The 24,008-nt window shown below is 33.7% G+C and overlaps 1 protein-coding gene across 2 annotated transcripts in view; it reads right to left on the bottom strand.

Annotated features, from left to right (window-relative positions):
- Positions 1–7,588: 7,588 nt before the first annotated feature.
- LOC113495629 (neuroglobin-like) overlaps positions 7,589–24,008 on the bottom strand; it is an 86,405-nt gene continuing 69,985 nt past the window's right edge. For both annotated transcript variants that reach the window (XM_026874454.1, XM_026874455.1), the window contains exons 3-4: positions 13,078–13,309; positions 7,589–8,847 (exon numbers count right to left, since the gene is read on the bottom strand). In XM_026874454.1, the coding sequence (XP_026730255.1) occupies positions 8,698–8,847; positions 13,078–13,309 (382 nt within the window). In that variant the 3' untranslated portion in view covers positions 7,589–8,697. The remainder of the gene's footprint in view (positions 8,848–13,077; positions 13,310–24,008) is intronic.

The raw sequence follows: 24,008 nt of genomic DNA, 5'->3' as shown, positions 1-24,008 counted from the left end.
GATAATTAACCTTATTTTACCTTGGAATATTTTTGTAACTTTAATTATATTTCTTAACTAGTTTATCTCGTTTATATACTCGTAAAGCATCAAACGGTCGCGCACTATTAAAAATCAATTATGGAACCCACTAAAACACATTATATTAATTATAATGTCGCTTAGTTATTTTCCAAAAACAATAAACTAAAAATAAAATAAATTATAAATTTATTTGTCTAGTTTCAAGTCGACTACTCTTACAACTGAGGTAAAGGAACTGTGTTCTAGTGATGGGACACAGTTTTTGAGAAAAGCTGTATCGTAGTAAATTTTTAAATGACTTTTGACTTTTTTAATAGAAATTATTATAATTATTCATTAGAAAATTGTGTCGTTTTTGATTGTCAGATAAATAATTTAATTTTAAGATACTTTTGGAAAAATCAAAGTATTTTCATCGATATTTTCTTAATTTTTATTTCTTAGTTTGCAATAGAGGGTATAGTTTTTTTCATTTTTAAGTTTATTTATTTTCAGTATCAAAACTCAAATCAAATCAAGAGCCAAGCAACGCAAACCGTTCAAGAACTTTAACATATTGAATACCATTACCGACTGATATTGGAGTGGATCAAAGTGGCCTGCGCAGCTGCAGTACCACGTCCCCTGCACTCTAAGCAATCAGTAAGTCCTTCAGAACTGATTGGCTAATCCTGTCACGCTGACTTGTCAAAGTTCTAACTGGAAACTTGTCTTAGTATATACATTATGTACGATATATTGGAGGTCGTAGTGAATATGTTAGGTTGCTTAATACGAAGCGGAGTTCCTGATATGATCGGAACTACGGATCGGGATATGGTTTTTTTTTAATCTTAACTGCATTTTGTGGATGTTCCTTCTCTTCTCTTACACATCTATTGAATGATTGCTGATAAATTAATAATTGATCTATATAACTTTACTACTTTCCAAACTCTTTTGACGTGTAAACCTTAATATTTCTAACTAGCTGTTGCCCACGACTTCGTCCACGTGGTTATAATTTTCCCCGTTTTTTCCACATTTTCCATTGTATCTTCGCTCCTATTAGTCGCAGCGTGATGTTATATATGTTATATAGCCTTCCTTGATAAATGGTCTATTCAACACAAAAATAATTTTTCAATTCGGACCAGTAGTTCCTGAGATTAGCGCGTTCAAAGAAACAAACAAACAATCAAACAAACTAACTCTTCAGCTTTATATATTAGTATAGATTTCTTTTAGCACCATGCATGTATGTAACTAAAAACTTCCACATAAAGCGAGTAGTTATTCTATATAAAAAATATAACTGGTACTACATCTATTTTAACTTCCGCAATACATTTGGGAGGTTTTTATTGTAGGGTTTACGACGGCTGTAAAAACATTGACGTGTGATGAATGAAATGGACTGAAAATATTATACATTATGGGAGTGGACATCTGTCGAATACGAGTGGAGAATATCTATAAGATGATATATCCTAGTAGCTTTAGGTCATGTTGAATGGTATGAAGATCCCATCTGTTTTGCCCAAAAGTTTATGCTGATCAATTTCCCGAGGATTTTTTCTCTGATGTACGATGCAACAACATCCCTAAGGATTGTTATTTTATCTTACAATATATTCTCTTAACTGAAGATATAAACCTTTTTTGCATATACCTAACATTGTATTTACTACCTACCTACGACATTTTACAAACTGATCCATCAATATTCCCGATTCAAATTTACATCCATCGAAATAATTACGTAGATACAAAAGGAACAACTTAAGATAGGACTACAAACAGAGAATATTTACAAAATACTAAAGTATAACTATAGCCTTCGGCAGAACAAAAGGCTTCAGGGTTTAAGGTACTCGTTTTACCTTCCCCTTCAGGTGAATGGGTAGCAAAGGTTAATAGCTGTCTCTTTGTATAGAATTCAGCTATCTCCACTTAGCTATAGCCCTAAGGGTCAGGTAAAGGTAGTTGTCTTTTGTTTTTGTTACCTATTGAGATTGTGATGTTAGGTGGGAGTAATGTTGAAGTTTGTATTCTTAATTTTGGGAACGGGTAAAAAAGGAGCTCGCTTTAAACACACTTGAATTGATCAGAAAATAATTTCCGTCATGGTAATGTTTTAGTAACGATGTTTTTCTAATAAGATATCAATCATCCCAAAACCCATTCAGAGCAATTCATTTTTGATCAACCTCCTTTACATCTTCTAAATAAACCATTCAGACAGACAAGCAAGCATAAGAAGTCACTAATATTGAAATATGAACTTTATGTAACAAAAAAGGTCGTCTAACACAGTTACCATCATTCGACGGGCGCGGACATGGCCGGCCGCCCTACAAATCCAATTTGTAGATGAAAGTATCAGGAGCGACACGGGCCCGACAGTAACGATTCGGGTGGATTGCCTCATGTAATATTACCTAAGTGTGATCTTCATGTGGTCGCCATTCGGTTTTCGTGACAGCTTTTCTTTGTAATGTCTACTGGACAGTTTCACAATTTTGGGTCAATTCAACAGTAAAAATATTTGTTTCAGAATTTAGCTTGGGAATAAAATGATCCAATTTAGGTGTAAAAAAAACAGTGGAAACATCGTTACAGTCAATACCGATTCCAATCTTAAGAAGATTCTTATTTCCTTAATGACCTTGAGGAACAAAATTGTTTGTTTCTTGTAATCGCCATTGTAACGAACATATGTAAAACTGTAATAAAACTTCTAACTTCAATTGGTCAGCAGTCGACAGCTATACAAAACATTTCCAGGCGTCCATTTAAAACAGTTAGCTTTGTACAACGGCCAGTCGATTGAACCAAACTGTAGTAGGCATCGAAATTCCAATTTCAAACAAACTGGAATAGTGTACACCGAAATTTGAATACGGAATATCCGGTACCAATAACAAAAATTAAAATAGCAATAAAGTCATAAAAATAACAGTTAATATCGATTATCGCAAAAATAATTTCACATCACTATTCATGCGAGCTTCATATACGATTCCGTGTCTGCAATTGTATGATAATGTCACATCCTTAAACGCAATTATGGCATCTGAACGTCACAGTACTGGTTACGAATTCTGCTATTGGAGTTTGAACCTTGTTGGTTTGACTTAAAGGTCACGTAAACATTACGTTATCGTTATTATGAATGATCTTTTAAAGGTATGGTGACGATATTTTTGTAGTGTAGGTGAAGTAACCCTTTTTGTAATGTGATCAATGCAAGCGATAACTCATTGTCTTTTTGGGTGCACTATATGTTTATGTATGGCGTCTCTAGACAATGGGTTAGTAATGTTAATAGGTCCTCCATGCTAAAATAGACTTTATGTGGATAAGATAAGGGTGTATTTGGCTTGGCAGTAAGATAAGTTCTTGTTATACTGGTATTGGTTGTGATTTAGTACTTACGGTGTTTAGAACCTTCGTTACCTTGGACCTTGAGAGCACAACACACATCCTGCTCTTCTTATGTTTTCTTGTTTCAAACTGTTATGAACTTTGGCATTCTGCATCCTTTGCGTGCATAAGCATAAAATAATTAAATTATTTGTTCAAATGTAGACAACGTAGAATAGAACAACTGAAATACGAAAGAAAATTAAACTAATCCGCGATATCAAACGGGAATCGAACCCGCTAGGAAGCTCTGTTACTTTTTAAATATTAACCGCTCTGTCCATACAGTTAAACAATGACCTTGCACTTTTACCGCTGAAAATCTAACACACTAAGTTTTACAGTTATTAAAAAAAAACTGTTCTGCACGCGACGCGTTACTCAGCTTATTTCAAGTCTCGTTTTACTGAACTTTTTTGCGTTTTAGTTCACACAAACCCTGTTACAATTTATAGTTAGCGTAAAAAACAATTATTGGAGTTTTAAAGAATAGTTAAAAGGTTAATAACCTTTTCTTCATCAGTCGTATCTGTGATGTTTCAAGGGTCAACATGAATAACACGAAAGGAGGTTGAATTCTTTGCCACAAACCTCTTTGTACTCCATGTTGTTAGGTATGGTTATGATATGGGCAAAATGGAAAAAAAAATGAATATGCAATTACCTCCATTAAGGAAGAAACCTTTGTTTTGTATTTATACTTAGGCCAGGATTATGAGCAAAAAAACTCTGCTATTAATAGCACTAGTATCTACAATACAGTTGTGAGAGAGAAAAACCGATATTCTGAAGCGTCTATCCACAAAAAACACAATATAAATTTTCAAATAATATTTATTTCAAATCAAATTAACACTTAATTACACCGACCTTATACATTTTATTACATACAACACATTCATTGCTTAATTCAATTCATTTGAATACAACTTATACATTTAAGTACTTATTACAATAATAACGATCGTACATACAATACTTATGGTATAACAATTAGAACTTAGAAGAAACATTGCCCTTTTATTACAACAGATTTCTCTGTTAGTGACACTGTTGAAGCGAGACAACCATACTGCAATGTATAGCGTAAAGCGCTCTATCTCTTTTCCACCAATGTAACATTCTCAGTTTAAATCGTAGTGCATTGCATGGAATTGTAAAATGGCTTCATGTAGTATTATTTTGTTTTTTTTTTTTGTCTAGAGTGAGAATCATGAGTGAGGTCATGGAAAATATATTTTTAATATTTTGCATGGAAACTTAGAGTAGTAGTAAAATTGTTGAAGTACTCTATGATTGGTTTGCTTAATAAAGAGTTAGTTTATGGCAGTAGTAAAAGTTTTGCCCGTTATTTTATATCTACTGAAGTTTTACATCAGCTTGATGTTTTCTAACATGAATTGCATTAGTTTTATAACTGTTACCAACCAGAGAATCTATTGCAAATTGCTGCATATTGAATAAAACCTCTTTTTAGTTTTTTCTCAAGGGAAATCATAAAAAGAAAATAAACTGCCTTCAGTATAAATTCTAACGGTTCTAATTCAGCACAGCAACGTTCTCGAAACTTTTGGATTTGGAATTCTGATTACGAGTTCCAATTTCAAAGTTCCCGCCTTGCGGTCGCTCGGCTGTTATTCTGCAATATTTTTCATTTTCAATGCTTACGAGTATGTTTGCGTTGCATTTTCGTTTTAGATTTACGCTATTTTTCCATTTCTCTATTCATGAGTGTGGTCATAGTTTGTGTAAGAGTAAATACTTCTTTCCTCTATAAAGTCACTTCTGCTTACATACTGCAACTGTATTAAGAGATTTTTATGAAGAGTTTGCTAGTTTTTCGTTGCTTTGGTTACCAGAATTTTATTTTTTACTCGGAGCACGAATATTTGTTTTCAGGTACAAATATAAGAGCGTACGTTTTGTAAGTGCTACATAAATTGTAGTCCTGTTTACAGTAAATTGGAAAATTAAACAACTATAACTATGGAAGTGTTTTGAATATAAATCTCGAGTATGTTTGTATTAAACTGATAGTTCGGTTCTAAACAAGATATTTCGTGAATAAGTAGAATGTTTTCAAAATACTATACGTACAAAAATGTACTGTAATACTGCTAAACAAAGTATAATTTAGCTTAATCAATCATTTACAGTAAGAAAATATTTAAGTGGAAAAATGCACTGTAAACCTACACTATAAAGTACAATTTTGTGTGATCTGTCAATGTGTTAGTAGAGTCAATAATAACCTCTTTCAATGATATTAAATGTTCAAGGAAGGAATTCCCTGGAAATTTCTGGAAAATTCGATTCGGTCTCAATTACTTAGATGTGCAAGTTAGGTAAAGCAAGCGGCCACTTGACCGCACTCACTTTGAAGCCCAAATTGCTTGACTCACTTAACTGACCTAGTTTCATGGAAACAAACGTCAAAATATCACTTTATGGCTCGTCATTGAATTATGTAAAATTGTGAAGGAAGATTAGGTAATGGTCATTCCACCTCTATTGGAAGAGGCATTTGCGAAGCTGTGGGTAGTTTATAGGCTGGTTGGGTTATTTATTTTTACGAAATGTATTGCAAGTTACTTAAAATCAAAGTCTTTTTTTCCAAAACTTTCATCAGAAAATCATAACTACGTACAGAAAAACCACTTCTTGTTTTACAGTTGCATATAATATCTGTTCAATCCATTATTTAAGGATTTTCGTGGTGTTTGTAATAAATTCAATTCAGCAGTTCATCTGTAATGTTGCGTGAGGGCATCGCAACTGACTGCCTGGAGTCTAGACATCCTGCCGAATTGTTTGGACTAACATAATCCATGCTAATACTAAATATGCGAAAGTATCTCTGGCTGTCTGTCTATCTCGCTTTCACGCCAAACTGATTTTTTGTTTGGAATAGACTACGGCTTTGAATTTTGTGCACAATGATTTTTGGGGGGAAGAAAATAGGAACCAGACCACGCGGACAGAGTAGCGGGCAATAGCTAGTTTCTATATATTTTAACGCTTAGACGGACTGATGTCATTGTGTAAAAGAGACTGCGCTATAAAGTGCGTGTAGCCGTATCTCGCTTCACCACAGAGTCTCTTCTTTAAGAGCACGTAACAATATTGTCTAGCGAGATTCCAAAAATTCCGCAGACAATTAACTAGCTGCAAATGCTCGACAAATTCATTTTTGTGGGTAGTGAAAATCGGTATAAATGTGTGGAGGAACAATTTTAATAGCTTTCAGGTGATCATAGCGTCACTAGTGTAAGAATCTTTAATATAAACTCTTTTATGTTTAAACCTCCTTTGTTGTAAAAAGTTTATTTCTAGTTCAACCTCCTTACCAAAGATTAGCAAAGAATTTTTACGGTGCGGGCTGATGAGTTAAATGTTTTTCTGAGCTCCTAGTATTCTTATAATATTTCTTTTGGCAAGTGTGTAAATATTTTGCTGAAATAGAACCGAGTTTAAATATACTAACGCACATCTTTGTTCTAATGACGTCATTGTATTGAAAATATTGGGGTTTTCGACTAAGGGAGATGGGGATTTTTATTGTGTAAGTGCTGATTGGTTTAGATAAAGGTGTGAGAGAGTTGTTGAATATGGCTGATTTCGAGTTATTGATTATTATTATTATACATATCTGTTGAAATAAACTACAACAGTCCTCTTAGTTGTAACACGTTGTTGTAAATTTTCAACAGTGCAGTGTAATATTGCGCTTTGTAATTTTGCCGTATCTTATACTTTAGAAAGGAGACGGTCTTAACAGAACTTAGGAGAACGCTGAATAAATTTAATTTTGTTGAATAAATTAAATAACTACACTGCAATTTCAGTCTAAATTTTCAAAGACAATTTCCAACGAAGCCACTTTAAGCAATACGAAACAATTTGCCGCTGAGCAACAACAACGGAATACTCCATTTTAAGTTGTATCCAAATACGAAAGTTACGTCGACTTGACAAAGTTAACATTGTAATCTAAGTTGAAATAAAAGGACAATGCTGAAGAAGGTTGCCTCAAAACTTACTTGTTTCATCTCATTATTATTAACGACAAACTTTTTTGAGAGAACTTTTTGCTTAACCTGAGTACTTGGCATGTTACAACTGATTGATTAGTAGAAAAAATACATTTATTTTCGTCTAATTTGAATTTTAAAATACGAATGTGGAACATCGAGAACGGAATAATAACTTTTATTCTGAAAACAATAGAAACTTAAAGATACAATATACAGACGTAAAAAATACACGTTGTTTCATATTATGGAGATAAATTTTTGATGATTTTTCATGAAAATGGTTCATTTTGTGAACTTTGTGCATATTTTAGGTAAATTTGATTAAAAAGTTGTAAAAAAATATAACAAACGTGTAGGTTATATATTATTATATATTTTATATTAATTCTGTATGTGTTGTGCTCTAATCGCGCTAATAAATAATTTATAAACAATATTACCTAAAAGAAGTTTTAACTATTATTTATATAAAACAGAATTTTCCGTGTAAACAACAACTCGAATTACATTTTAATATAAACTTTTGAATTTTAACTTATTCTAAATACAACAACATTCACGCACGGAAGACGCAATTTAACAATAATTATGCCGAATTATTATTTTTAAATAATAAAACATATTGGACCAGCCAATATTTAGGACGTTAAGAAGAATATCATTAGAAATAAATAATATTAATATTTTACCATTAAATTAGTACTAACAAGCGTTTTGTGACATTTAAAAAAGTTATTTGGTTTAAAATTTCTTATTTTAACACACATCTTTTACTATTTTTATCTACATTTTGATTCTATTATTAAAAGTATGTTTCTATGCTAAAAGCGTTCTAATAAATCAGTAAATGTTCCCATACTGAACTGTTAGTCCCAAATAACTAGGTTTACCAGTCTACATACAGACGAGCGAAAAAGAACAGTGACAACTATACACAATAATATAATTATTCACATTATACACATAATTCGCGATGCATTTTATAAACGTCTGTACACTTCACTTTAAAATCTCGTTTAAATTGACATTAATTTTGCGCGGCATTCTATAAAACTTTGAATTTGGAATGTTGATTATGAAAATTCGTTACGTATTCCGATTTCAAAGTTTTGTGTATGGCGGTCGCTCGTCAGTTGTTCTGAAGGATATTTTTATTTTTTTAAGACTAATGTGTGAGTCTCGGATTTGTTCAGGTTCTCAGTTCTATTTAGTTTTGTTCTGTACATATTTGAGCTCACGTCGCGTGCTTGCCGGCGGCCTCGTAGCCTTCTATGAGGGTTTCTAGTATGAACTTGATGGTTATTTTGTAGATGTTCTCCACGTTGGGCGTGTAGCGGTCACCCAACGTCGATTCTACTGCTGCTAGGAAAGGAGCCTCGATTTTCTGAAACAAACGTTATTATTTTTATTTCTGCTACCACAGATAAAAAGTCTTGTTTGGGGATAAAGAAAAAACACTTTTAAAAACGGTCGTGGAAAACGCTTAAGTGATATTTAACGCATATTTAAGATCCTAAAATAACCATAAAGCCAAAAGTCCCAAAGAATGTTTAATCCAGCCCAATGAAAACATGCCATGTTCAAATTCATTTATTTAGGGCTGAGCCGTGGCAATATTGACAGCCTTTAAATATATTCATGGTTCAAGCACGGACGTCGGACATGTCAAAGGGTTGAAGGGTCCTTCGTAATCGGAAATGAGGAACTCGGGTCACTTCCGGTGTTCGAGAAATATGTACCATAGACACGTTTGTTGTGTAGATGGACAGACAGAAGTTCCAGAAGAAATCGTTTTGTTTGCTAACTAAAAGCGTCAATAGATGATTTTAAATGGGTATTACTTTAAAGAAAGTCAGGTTTTCAGAATGAAACTCCACAAGGTTTTAGTAAAAAAGTGCGGTCACTAACACCGATCCAAAAGAACATGCTTCAACCTCCTAATCCTATTTTAAAAGTTATAAACATTTCAAACAACAATCAACACTAGTTCTAAAAACAATAAATATAAAAAAAGAAACACTGAATGAACGGAAACAGGGCAGAGTAAACAAGACGAAGAACTAAAAACAAATGAAAACTAACATTGTTCACTGAAAAAAGTAATCATCGAATAAGAGCCCGTGGACCAGACCTACGTTATTTTATAAATACTGAAACTTTGTCAGCGGATGCTCCCAACATAGGTAAGAGCAATGGTCGATTTTGGAGTTTGGGACATGGCTTTGGCAGATAAACGGTACTAAAGGTGCCAAAAGTATCGATCTAACAAGACTAGACTAGGCTCTTAGACCATGAAGTAATATTATTTTAGCTGTTCAATAGAGGCATCGCTCGCTTCCACAGACAACAGTTTTACTTCAAGAAGTCGTAGACTCTAAGGACCCAAATAACCCTTTGGTTTTGTTGACTAGTTAAATTTATTTTTAGCGAACGATGAATAACGCTGACTGAATGCTTGTAAAGTATCAAACTAACAAGTCAAAATCACGTCGCTTAAAGAAAAGAAATGTCATTCCCATGCATTTCCATTTTTCTATTCGCTTTTTTTTACTAAAGTGATGTTAAATTGTCTAACCCTTCTGTACTTAGATTGTGTTGTGTATTCATATTTGATTGAGGCACGGTACCAAGGTATTGTAATTTGGAGTCCGTAAGCCTTTTCGCCTATTCCTGTGACCGTGGTTTCGAGGTTTCTGTGAATGTTTAGTATATGCGTGCTTGATGCGGTTTTGAACCTTGATGGGCATTTATCTTACAGGTGGTAAAGTTTAACTTTATTTTAGGTTTATTGTTATTTATTGTAAATGTCAGAAAAACAGAACTCTTCGGGAAGAGCACCAATCTTTTGGATTAAGTATTGACCACCACAGGATTCGAGATTTCGATATTTAGTTCCAAGATTTTTGATCTTCTTTTGCATTGTCTTTTCTCAAAATGTGTTGGTTTAGGAATTTTACATTCCAGTGATTTCAATCGGTAAAATCCGGCACACCCTTTTGCCTTGCCCAGGGCGACGTAAGTCAAGGAGAATTTTCACCGGGACACAAAAATGAGAAAATGATTCCAGCGAATATACGGTACTTAGTTCAATACAATTTGTACATGGAGTGCCTGCCTATCTGACCTCCACCAGTTATTGGGTAACGCAGAATCCTATTAAATCAATCAATGTACCTTGAATTGCTTCCTAAAGTGTTTCGGGATTTATAGACCACTCTATCCTAGGCCGTAGATATAGAGTGTTAGATATAGCTGCAAATAAATTTTAAAAGTAAAATCGATTTAAAGTTTTGATAGAATGTTAGGTTGTGAAGAGAAGATATAAGCGCACTAAAGAATTTCGAACCATCGGTAGATAAACTGTAATTGTATTTAATTCACTTTAAATTGTTCTATGTCAAAAAATCTTCACCTCTGATATATCCGATTTTACTAGAAAAATATAATAATTATTTCTCGGCAAGCGCAAGTTAATTTAGATGCTATCTATTTGTAAACGGTAAGGGAACAAGTAGGCGACATCTAAATTATCCAGAAAAATTAACTCCCATACATTCAGTTCCGTAAATCATCGGTTGACATATTAAATGTAAATTTAATCAATTACCAAAACGATTTACTTCGAAGTTTCAATTTATGGTAACAGAATTTGATGAATGGATCAGCCTTGAAATTAATAATTTATCGAGCTCTCCTAACATAATTGTTTCAAGCGTTAGAGAATCCGTATTACGGACGGAAATTGATAACACTGATACTCGATCTTACACATAAATTTCGACGAAGAATACTATATTAGGAGGTACTAAAACAGTATTGAATATTATAACTTTTCTTCGCTTGAAACTTAATCAAACTTTGGTCATCAAACCTACGGGTAATAACTTCAACACTTCGTTTGGCAAAGAAACAAAAGTAGATGACATCAAGCGAATAGAAGAGACTGCACGAGACGATCTGTAAGCTCTTAAAGGAAAACGAACGAACGAAGTGAAACGCCGAACTACGCTGCGCATATTGCTGTCTCACCTTAACAAAACTACAGTTTGACACATGATTATAGAAGAAAATTATTATTCTTCACATCCCAAGTAGGAGTTATTGATTTATCTCCCAACATAGGCGTGGCTGAGGCATTAAAGTCAACGACTGCTCGCGCACCCAATCCTTCGTAATTCCCAATTAATTTTAGTTTGTTACCAATTTCGCTTGGAGCGTAATGAATCGTTATCTAGTTTCATCGGTTAATGAGTTTAATTTTAGCTGGTTATTAGTTTGTATTGCTTTTGTTGGGTTATAATTTCATTATTAATATTTATTACTATCGCTTTATATTTGTCAATGTTGTGTCATCAATCTACGGCATTGTTTTCAATAATATTGTTATTTTCCACCGCCATTGCTTTACTGCCGGTTTAATTTTTTCCTATCGTGACCTCGCACACTCGTGCTACTGCACGAATTAGCACTTGATCGGGTTCCAAAGCACTAGTCAAACTCATCAATGTTACGTTGATGACTTTTAACAAATGTGAATAGAATCATATCTCTTGGGCCTTTGGCTGTCACAATCCATAACATGTTGAAAGAGGCAGACCTACATTGAATTTTCAGGAAACCTGATAATCCCGTTTCCCGTGAAAGCTAATAAAATGCTTTACGATAGCAAATTAAATGAAAAACACTCTCTTTATTGGAAAATAGCATTTCAGGTTAAATTGGAACATTTGGTAAGTTTCATTTTATCGTTGTTGGTATTTATAGATGCATTTCGTCATGTTTATTTTGGCCGCGTATGATTCATATTGATAGCAACGTCTGAACTGAATCCAGTGCCGTCTTTCTTGACAGTAAGTTCATGTGGAGATCTATTTTTACTGCCATTGGTATTTCGTTTTTGTTATTCATCTAACATACCTACAGTTCGGTTATTGTAAACAGAAATCATAATTTCTCTTCACCTTTTTAACCTGTGTCTGTAAGAGGTGGTTTTACTGCCAATTCATTTTCTCCTAGTTCTTCAAAGACTTTTTAATTTAGGCTGTTACCAAATCTACTCTACTCACAATTGAAAATGATGACTGAATCCTCCTATCAAAAACTTGAGGCTATGATTTCCCAATCACAAAATTAGAGACAAAATATATTTCTATATCATCATTCGTATTGATAAAGGCTTGGCTTAGCTCTCGACATCGATGGTAATTATGTTTGAGATTAGTTCTTAGCGTAAGTGGACTTAAGTTATTGTTGAAGCAAATTGAATGGATCATTGCGCTAGCATCGTGTTGGTGGAGGATAGTTCAGTTTTATAACATGTATTTTTCTTGTTGTAGAGAAAATATGTCCAAGAGCCAAAGAAGAGGAAAGGCCTTGGTGAAAGATAGGTACAAAATTGGTGAAAGCATCAAAGTAACAAAGCTACTAAATATTTAGACTTCAGAACATCTAACCATTATTGCATTAATTAAAATGAAGAGGGATAAAATAGATTGAGCTCTCTGAAGCCGTCGTTTGATACCGAAACACCCTGAGAAGAAATGCTGAGTGTCGCACAGAAACGTTTTTAGTATCATTTTAGAATCGAAGTTAAAACACGTTCATGGACACTTACCCAAAAATACTCGACTTTAAATCCAGGTATTCTTCTATGGCTGGCTCCTACTTGGTGTATATACCCGAAGAAGTTGTCCAGATCGTCCAGGCCCTTGATGCCCTCATCCAGCGTGTTCATCACGTTGTTGGCGTGTTCCGCAAGCTCCATGGAGTTGATCTGCTCCTCCTTCGTCCGGCACTGGCGGAATTTCTCGAACATGTTTAGCAAGTCTTGGTTTTCTTCAAATAATCTGTGAAAGAAAAAATAAGTTAGTGGAAATTTTATGAGGAACGTGTCGAGAGGGTCTTACCGTGAAGATGGATGAAAATTTATTGTTTCTTAGAATATTTGTTGTTTTAGGTGTGTTTGAATCAAAAGTGGTTTTTAAATAATTACTTGAGAAATCGATATTATAGTTTTATTGCTCCTCCAGAAACATATTTTTCTACAATAAGAAGCAGAATAATGATATAATATATCGCATTTTCGAAAATGAGCATTAAAATGAATTAATACAATTCAATGAATGTAAACTTTACTAAGTCCACACCAAATATGAGTACAATACAGGCAAATAATACGATGTACAATACAGGCTCCTGAAATATAAAATAAAGTGTCTCCCTAATAATATTAGTAAAATCTCTTAAAAAACTCGTACGAGCGTTAACGCGGCTAAACGAGTTAACAAGCGTCGTAATTTAAATAAAATTAGGCAGTCTACGCGCAGACCAAAAGAGGAACATTTACGATGTGCAGCTTGATACAGAATGTTTGATAGAAAAGATCAAAATACTGGTAGGTTATTCAAAGATGTATATCTGCAACGGTCACGACACGGTTTATTGCTGGGCGAGTTTTTTTAAGGAGAACTTTATCTTAGATGTAATTTTAAAATGTACCAAGTTAACCCCCTAAACCGAATTATTCTATTACCCCCAGACTGTATAATCAAATCATTTTCTTTCATTGTGTTTTTTTTTCAATCATATAACGAAAATTGATTTCACTGAGTTGGTTGTATCTCATTGCAGGCGGGACTGTTATTGAGTTTTTAAAGACTATGAGATAAACATATTACATTGGTGATTGGTAAATACGGTTTATTTACGTTTGAATTAATATTAATTGGAAAAATTCAACTTATCAAATACCAAAGTATGATTTGTTACAAATTATTATGAGGTATCTAAACATCTCTACTTAAAATAAATAACCAAGTAATCAAACTTTGTTTATACTTAATTAATTATAGTATTTTAGGGAAAGATTTGAAAAATATAGTGTCTAAAATTCCTTGATAAATTAACACAAGATGACAAATAAAAGAAAACTTCTACAAAAAAAATTATTTCGATTAAATGAAGCGCCAAGTAAGACGAGTTTTTTTAAGCAGAGGCATGTACTCATAAAGCCACACTTTATTTATCAAATAGGCACTTTTTCATTAGTACATTCAAACGTTAATAGAGTTCAATTAATTGTTAGCGCCTGATGGGAATCTGGTAGCAATCCGCATACCGCAATATAACACATACCACAATTTCGCTTAATTAACTTCCATCAATCCTTTGAGTTACTATTGAAACGTTTTTCAGCAAGCCAGAACAAGCAACGTGCAACTTTAATAATTGTACATAAATAATCAATTTCACCGGCGCTTAATTAAACAGAATTCCGAATATCTGATTGTATAAACAATTTCAAAAGCAATTACTGACGAACGGTTTTTGTAAATATTTTGTTCAGCTTTCTGTTTAACCAGATATAAAAACTCCTTTTTCATAATATCATTGAGTTTCTTTATTAAATTGTTATGCGCCTGATGATATTTTCTTAGTAATTTATCGCATGAACGTGTTTCTCGAGATTCGTGGTGAAAATGCAAAGCGTTCATACTGTTGAAGCTTTTGTTGGGAATTTCTTAGAATGCGTGTTTTTTTTTCAATTGTGAAAACAAAGTCCTTTGCTCGTATATAAGGACAATTACCATATTTATAAAGAACAAAGCCTCTTTTAGTTGCTAAGATTAAAACGTTTCTGCAGACTGCTAGAATAAAATTTATTTAGGAGCTATAAACAGTTTTATACGGGTCTACAATGTTTTCATGCCTTCAGTAATAAAAAGTCGTTCTAGTTACTTAGTTTATGCGGACATTATTTTATGGTGGTAGAGTGTATAAACCATAGAAATCTAAATAACAAGGTAATAGAAATGGCATACACCGCGGCGATCTATCGAAACGCATGTCGCCGGTGGGCGGGGCTTCAACACATTCACAGCAAATAACTACGCAATCACGCAAACATTAACATCGAGAAGACCAAGCAAACAACACTAGGCTGTACATCTATTGCAATAAGGTTGACTTTGTCGTTGTATGGATTCACTAACTCACACAGTCATTGCATTTTTTTGCGTTAGTCGTAGTGATTACGTAAACTACACTAGGGATTGACTACGGATATCATGAAAGACGAAATTATGAGTGACTATGTTTTTTGTTGTATTCTTCTATATTATGCACTTACAAAAAAAAAAATTCGCTAATTGTCGGTTGACAAAAAAAAAATTATTAGGAAATACTTGGTAGGTAGGTTTGGTATATACCTACAGTGGTTTTTTAGTCGTCTTACAAAAGCAGCCCAGTTCATGTATCCAATGACTAGTAAACGTTCATAATAGAAAAATAGGTATTTATGAGATTTGGATAAATTTAAATTGCAATTTTTATTCAATGCTATGCTATAACGCAAGGCGTACTTTTTGAAACATTCAGTTGCGAGCGCGGTCCGAGCCGTAAAAATGGAGAGGGGCGCGGGCGGCGGAGGGCGGCAAGTTATCAAGCATGCAACTAATTTCATAGTGTATATTCGGCCTAAGTTGTAGGGTACCAATTTCGTTTACCCGTGGTAGACATCCACTTGTCTTTTGTATTTATTTCAATCCTGTGGGAATCTGAAATAAAAATATATTCAATAATATGTTCACAAAAACAAACGACTATTAAAATTGTTACTTTTCGTATACAATGTTCATTTTGGATAATTTGTCCGCACTTAACCACATCACTATTTCCGACAGTTTTGTGCGGCCGTACCACTACAAATACGATCGCATTGATAAATATTATTTTTCGTTATACATTTCTCTTTTTACAACGGTGCATTTCTGTAAGTTTCTTACTGCAGAGGCAATGATTAGTAAAGAATGCAATTGTTGCAGGATGGTGCGATATAAATATGGTTTATAATGAAGGTTATGTTTTGAAATTTAATTTTGCAATAACATCAATATTACTGCAATAATTCACTTACCGGTAAAATGTTATCTATTTATTTATGTTATTACACGATGCAGATGAATTTCCAGCATGAGAAACCCCGCAAAACACCATTTTTAGTGGTTCTTGCTGTGACGACGTTCCGCGAGCGACTGAGCGTAAGTTCGCGCGCTGCTGTCGTCCAAGACACCAGTGTGGCGACAAGGTCACGCGGCGTTGGCACTTCTATTACCTTGTTATTTAGATTTCTATGGTATAAACCTATAAACTATCAATTTTCAGCGCCTTGACCTTTGACTTTCTATGAATATTTTAGATCGCCGACCTCGTTAATACTTGCTACCGTTCTTATTCGATTCTTCATTAAAATTCTAGTGAAAAATAATTGTTTTCTTCAAACAAACAATGAACTAATTTGTGTGAAAGTAACAGCGTTTTTACATCAGTCGACATTTTTGACAGATTTCATATTATATGTAAAAATCCTCATATAACAAAATACGGACAGCTTTTTATTAAATCTAAGATTATTTCGATTTATTTTCAATCGATCAGTGGCGGACTTTCCGTTACCTCAAGGAAAACATGACAACCTGTCCAAACTGTAAATCGTATTCATAAATAACATTCTTGTCACAATTAGTACAGAAACCTAGGATTAAAATAAATGTCCTATTTGCAGAAAAAAAGTAGAAGTATTCAGTCAATTTTTGTCAGTTGCTTAAATACTTACTGGTAAGCGTAACTTTGCAACTTGCAACTTCCAAGAAAACTTAAAAACTCGTTAAAACAAATACGAAATTATAAGAAGATTAGCTGGTATATTATAATCCTGACATCAAAATATAATAATTAATTTATTCTGCTGATATAATGTATTCAAATCCTGTAATACTGTCAAAGCATACGAGACCTCAGAGATGGGGTTAAACCGCGGAGCAAATCTCAACCTGATTGGGTTTAATAATCCCTTACGTTTCCATTTCATGGTGTTTGAGGGTTAAGTCGTGTTGAAATTCATATGTTTGTGATTACGTCATATTTTATTCCATTCTGTCTTAAATGCGGAGTAAAGAAATAAATTAAATAAATGTATTCAATCAGTCAGTGTGGAGTGTTTTGTTTCTTTCCTTTACGCTGTCTAGACTTCTTCGGCAAGACGTCGCTTGTCCCAGAGCATATAATTTTAAGAGTGTGAGTGACCTTAATTGTAACTGTTCATTAAGGCACAATTTAATTTTTAATATCGGTCATTATTTCTATTTTAATTTTACAGTAATACAGATGAGTACCATCGTAAAAAGAGCATAAATTCTTGAAAGTGCGAACACGCTTCCAGCAAAGTTGATTAATTTCTTTGTCTGTGGATAAAAGTCCTTGGTCTTGCAGTAAACTAGATTTTTAACTGCCTTCTGTCTAGTATTTTATGAATACAGATATCTGTCTATCTGAATGTAATTGCTTTTTGACGGTTACCATTAACACTCTCATAGCAAACGCTTACGAACCGATCGTGAGGGTAATTGCTATGATTACTTCGGCAGGCGCATTAGTTACAGAGAGATATTTGTAGTTATTTCCCCCTCGCAACATAAAACTCTGTCAGTTATGGGGAAAGATGGACGGTAATACTTCGGCACTTCTTACTTATGGTAAAGGCGGAAGTTTGGACGTTATGTTGAGATGATTCTAGTTACTATTACAAGGATACATAAGGGTAAAGATAGTAGCAGAGTATAGATATTGTAATAAGACGATATTAAAATATTAAATAAAACGATAATGCTTATAATAGGGATGATGACAATTTTTTTTGCAGTTTCCGTCTTGTAGTTTTTTGGATACGTATTTTTTTATTTGTCCCGCAAACATAAATTGACCAAATTACAGTGAAAAATATATAAATTTTACTCTATCGTTACGTCACAAGCCCCCTCTCCTAAACTTTAAAGCAGTTAATCTTTGTCAATTCTAGTTTTTCTGAAAAAGGAAAAAATACGTGTCTCATACTTTTTAATCATCTAACTGAGGGACTAATGAGATTGTTTCTTTTTATACCCAGTCATTATCCCTATTGTTAAAAATAGTGTTTGTAGTAGTGTAGTAATTGTTAAACTTTTTGCTCAAACAATTTTCATCAACGCATCTTAAATCATAAGCAAACGGGTAAAAATAGCCCATAAAAACACGGCAGTTTTATTAGCACTGCTAAGAAGCCCTAGAGCCTTTAGGTCTAGAACCTAGCAACCTGTAGTGGCTATTTACCTGGCTGTAAGTAGGTCAAGTCCACTCTTCGCTCGATAGGCGTACGGTCCGCAAATTATTGGGCCCCTCGCAAAAATACCGTCCGCAAAAACGGCTTAAGCTTCAATTACGCCGAGTACTGATAAAAAATTCCGGGGGTAAGCGCAACTATTTTTGGGGATATCTCTCGGAGTGTTTTGGTGTCCTTTGGTGGCATTAAGAGACACTTGACCCGCTTCCCAAGTATGTTGTTTTAGCTGCAGATTAGGTTGGTGGGGTAAGGTCTAAATTAGGATGTGTTTATAGCGTGGCGGCAAGGTAAAGTGGACGATATGGGCAAGGTTGAATTCACTCGTATATTAACAAATATTTGCAAAACGGGTTGTTATCTTTTAATTTCTGTTATCTTATGTAAACGTTTACTTTTTGGGTTTCTGTCAACGTTAATCCGTGCAATTATGAATATTATTTTCATTTCGGATTCAGTATTCTTTATCTTCAGCTTTTCCATTCAAGTGATTCTACAAACGTACCCGCCAAGCTGGCAAAGCTTTGACAACATTCATTCATTACGAGACTAAGCACGGAAAAAAAGGAAATTGCTTTAGCCATAAAAATAATCCAGTCTACGTGGAACGAGGACGCAGTAATACTAAAATGCAAATTCATTAATCTGGGTCCTTTAGGACAAAAACAAGCAGATTTATTACTTCGGCCTCCAAATCTTCTTGATTAGGTGTTGTATTGTTTTCAATATCATTTTCCTTTATTTGTTTGTTGTCAATATTATTTTCAGGTTTTCAACGCTTGCCTACTTTATTGCTTTATTTATCGCGACGGTAACCAAAGTGTTATTAGGAGTTATTATCATCATCATAATTTAAGTGCTGGGCTGTTGTCAGTATACAAATTTACATCATTCTTTATCCGATGCCATCTTGTTTTTTATAGGTAATGGAATTCAAATTAAAGACAGATCTTCTTAATTGTATATAGGTCCGTAAGTCCTTTCGTCCTAAATCACTAAATAGCTTGTCTGTTGGTAAATTAAAAATACTTGTTACTGTTCTCTTCTACCTGTATCAAACTAATGTCGGCTGTACTGGTCCTGTCAATCATCGCATTATCACTCACGGCCTTTTCTAAACGTCACTATTCATTTTCCATGCAATCCTTAAAATTTTTATTTCCCTTTTTTACTTTAACGTAGAATTTTATGTTCGGAACAATATATTTTGCTGCAAGTACCAGTATCACTAGGCTATCTTTGTTTGAAGTATCATTTCTACTTTTAGTGATTTCTATAAAAATATAAAAGCTTGGTTTAGATTTCTGCTCTTTAACTTGAAGGTAACTTGTTTCCTAATCAAATAACCTCGTTGCAGTCGCAACGAACTCAGTATAACCTAATTTGAATTCAGTCTGAAGAAGGGGAAGGAATATGTAATGAAATTCATGGAAAAATTGAGTTACCTGCTATTCTTCGTCGGGTTTTATTTATAGATAGCCATTTTTACTGTCCATTGCGCCAGGAGACAAATTTTAGGAAATATATACATTTAGAAAAGTTGGTCTTTAAAAGAGTTATTTTAAAGGATTGTGTTGGTTGCTTCTGGAGATAATTGAGTGGTTAATTTACAAAAAGAACGTCTTTTTATACTTTGATTTGCAACCTGATCTAAAATGGAGTCCGGAACTGAAAGAGGCAGATTAAGTGAAAAAAAAAATGCTGGCTATCAAGCATCTGACAAGTCCTTTTTCATTTTCTTGTTCTCTATGCGTTTGATGAGCGAAATTATTCTGTTCATCCAGACATTACATTATGACACCAGGAAGAAATTAAAGCACAATTATTATTACACTCTCAGGATATTAATAATCGAATGTCTTCCGACACGGTAAGGTAGAATTTGCCGTAAAGTTCACGAGTGAATGTTTTTTATTGACTTTAGATCAGCACCTTTCGCTTTTTTATACGAAGACTGAATGAAAAATGCTTTTTTCAGTAATGGATTAGGCTTGCTTTGGATGGCTCTTTCAGTATTTCCACTGTAATTATCATTTAAGTATTAGCTGAAGTTGCTTTTTTTTGTTTCGAGATAAGTTTTTTGATAAAATTGTCTGCGGTTTGGACGTTTTGTGGAAAAAAAATCAAATGACAGGATTTTCAGAAGGGATACATGAGAATCCATAAAGGAATAATTGCTTGTGGGTTGGAATAAGAACTTTTTGAACCCTCTAAGCTTGGATTAGAGGCAGAAAGTGGAGGATCAGGTGTTTCGGCGCAATTTTGGGAAAGACCTATATACAGTGTAGGCAGCAATAAGCTGAGTTTATCGATTGAGAAATTATTTTCCGGTCAGGCATAAAGTAATAAATGAATAAATAAGCTTAAAACAGCATTATAATACTTTCTGTAACTATAGTATTTAGACAATAGAAGAAGTTTCCATTGTTATTGAAGAACAAGATCCCAATACCAACAAATAAATAAAACATGGCCTCATGTGTTTCACCTTTAGATCAGTTCGTATCAGCTTTCTTGGTATTACATCTGGAGAGCCCTTCGATCAAAGTGTGACCTTCGAGATGTGAATCCGAGCCCTCTCAGATTCGATACGAAACTTTAATAAAACGTTCTTGAGAGAACTGAAGGGTTGCTTTTGAGGTTCGTAGCAAAATATAATAGTTTGTAGAGTAGAATGTATATTAAAAAGAAACCGCCAAATTAGATTAAAAAAAAATACACTGCACTAATTACATGCTTTTTTCTCCATACCACATTGTAAAAGGGCAAAAAGTAAGCAAGGAAATATCTTCAACAATAGCCCTTATCAAGTCTCATCGTCGATTCGATCTTTATTTGTTGTCTACATAAAAAGAGTTCAAAAAAGATGAGAGACGCTTAGAGTAGATATCAACAATTCTCAAAGCCAATCGCTACATCTTAAAGTGATATTATTTGGGTGTGGAAGAGAGATGCCACTCTACGTCTTATTAATATCACCTGATTATAATAATATCACCTTTTCACGTGGAGGTAGACCCTCTGATTGTTGTTTGGGTAACTTATCATCAGGCATTACTGTTTATTCTTAAAATGCCGATGGAATAACCGTATTCTTTAAACTGATGAGCCCAGTTTTATATTACACCGAAAGCAGTGTCATTGCCAAGAAACAGCTTCTCTTGAGTGCAGGTTTGCGAACATTTTAGCTACTCCAGCACGTATATGTATTGGCAGTCGAAGTCATTTCATTTATTATTCAGTTGACAATAAGATATACTTATTTTTTTAAACACCAAGTGAAAATCAAAACATGTTCGTGTTAAATTTATTTGATCCTTTATGTAATTTATCTATAAGTAACATGTGTCAGAAATATGTAAGTATGTTCAACAAAAGTTGACAATTGAATTGTCAATTTTCCCAAAAAGCTCATGGATACACCGTGCCATTACTGACAGTAGGCCATTTGACATCCAGTTGAAAGAAGTCTCTATCTGTAGCTACATGATATCAACATTGAAACAGCACTAACAACTACCACACAGAGTACATCTTGCCTCTGTCCCAGTGAATTCCAGTCGGCTAGTTAACAACACAATGGCAGAACATTTGTATGACGCGCTCATTCACGTCGCATCACTTCAATGCAAGTGGAACAAAACTCAACTGTATAGCTGTTGGGTCTGTTGATAAAACTAGTGATGTGCTGTGTTTGTTTTAACCGACTTTTAAGAGGAGTTGATGTTCACTGGTGTCTTTTGTACGTGATATTAGTTTTTGGACTAGAGATTGAATTAAGGAGAACTGTTACCATTTAGACAGCGTGCTGCTGGGGAGTTTGTTCACTTATAAAGGGTAGGCGAAACTGGGTGCTGTCCAATGTATCCTGACTTTCAAAAAGTGCTACTTAATAGCCTAATTCGAATAAATGACTTTTGATTTTGATTTTTCAAGTATTAAATGAGATCAAGTTGATATTTTTAAGTATTAAGTAACAAATGAGATTGTTTGATATTTAATTTATACAACGATTTATTTAAATTGTACCTATTTATCCTCATGCCATAAATGTGTCTCATAATAATTCTGGGTAACAAAGTTAAATACTAAGACAATATTTGCTTTGAAGGATAAACTTAGCGCGAACTGTGTGAATATTAACTCTAGAAAGTGTCACAATGTTATTTCGGAGGATTATAACTACGGTACCTTTGACTATGTTGGTACTAACTTTGTAGTCTAGAGGGACTAGAGGATTAAACCTGTTTTAGGGGTTCACCTATGACACTAATTTCTTGGGTAAAATATCGAAATCTAAAAGTTACACGCCGTACTGTATTTGGTAATGCAATTTTCTAGATAATCTAGCTTTTTTTAATTAATATAAGGCGTTTCATTTATTTTTTAATAGTAATTATATATACCTACACGCAAATAGTCACAAAACATACCCAGAAAACAACGGTGCTGGTTATTTAATAAGAAAATTTACTACTAGCAGACCTGCGAAAAGTAGCTGATATATGCAATTTAATGTCTATTGCACTCAAATCTATCATCAGGAGCAAAAACCTCTAAAAAAACCACAAGATGCGTGTCTCTTTTTTCAGGGTGGTGACACACGCTGTAGATCGCCATTTCCACATATTTCCTACCATCTAACTATGAACAACAAGGTTTTCTCGCCAATAGGATGGTAGGATAGATAGGATGGAAAACCATATTCGTTAAGTTAACGAAGTCATAAATCGTAGTGAAGTTAATAATTACGGAATTAACATATTTCTCTGTAAACATGATTTGTACTTGTTAGTTGTGCAAATGAAATATTACTCTTAATATGAGAGCAGTTGCTAAATTACATATGAAAAACCATTAATTAATCTCTCACTGAAAAACTAAGGCTTTTTCTCATTAAATTAAGGACTAAATATAATAAAGAAAATTGCATGATATAAAAAGGCAAATTGAATTGTAAACCAAAAGTAATAATCTGAGTTTACAGCTGAATTAAATGTCTAAATATAAAACTTATATTAAAATGATAAAAACTCTCAGACGCGATGATGACAATGAATGTATTAATGTTTTTGGTGTCGGCTATTTTTAATATCTACCTAAAAATCAAAATGAAATTAAAATGTTTTTATTTCCAAGCCCCAAAAAGGAGGCTTTTAAAATGATAAATTACATCTATATTAAATCAATTACGCGGTTCCAAATTTGTCTCGTATGGAACCGGCATGAATCTCTATAATTTGCAAAACACATTTAACTAGCAAATGGCGCATTGGTGAGGATCGACAACTCTTATCACTTTGTGGTATGAAAAATGGGTAGAAGTTCTCAGAACTTCTAAATATCCATATCGAATTCCATGAAAATCGGTTAACCCGTTTCGGAGAAGTATT

The sequence above is a fragment of the Trichoplusia ni genome, chromosome 7 (assembly GCF_003590095.1).
Source record: "Trichoplusia ni isolate ovarian cell line Hi5 chromosome 7, tn1, whole genome shotgun sequence".
In the NCBI taxonomy this organism is placed as follows: Eukaryota; Metazoa; Arthropoda; class Insecta; order Lepidoptera; family Noctuidae; genus Trichoplusia; species Trichoplusia ni.
Note: the sequence above shows the minus strand (reverse complement) of the source record. Positions and strands in the feature narration are given on the sequence as shown.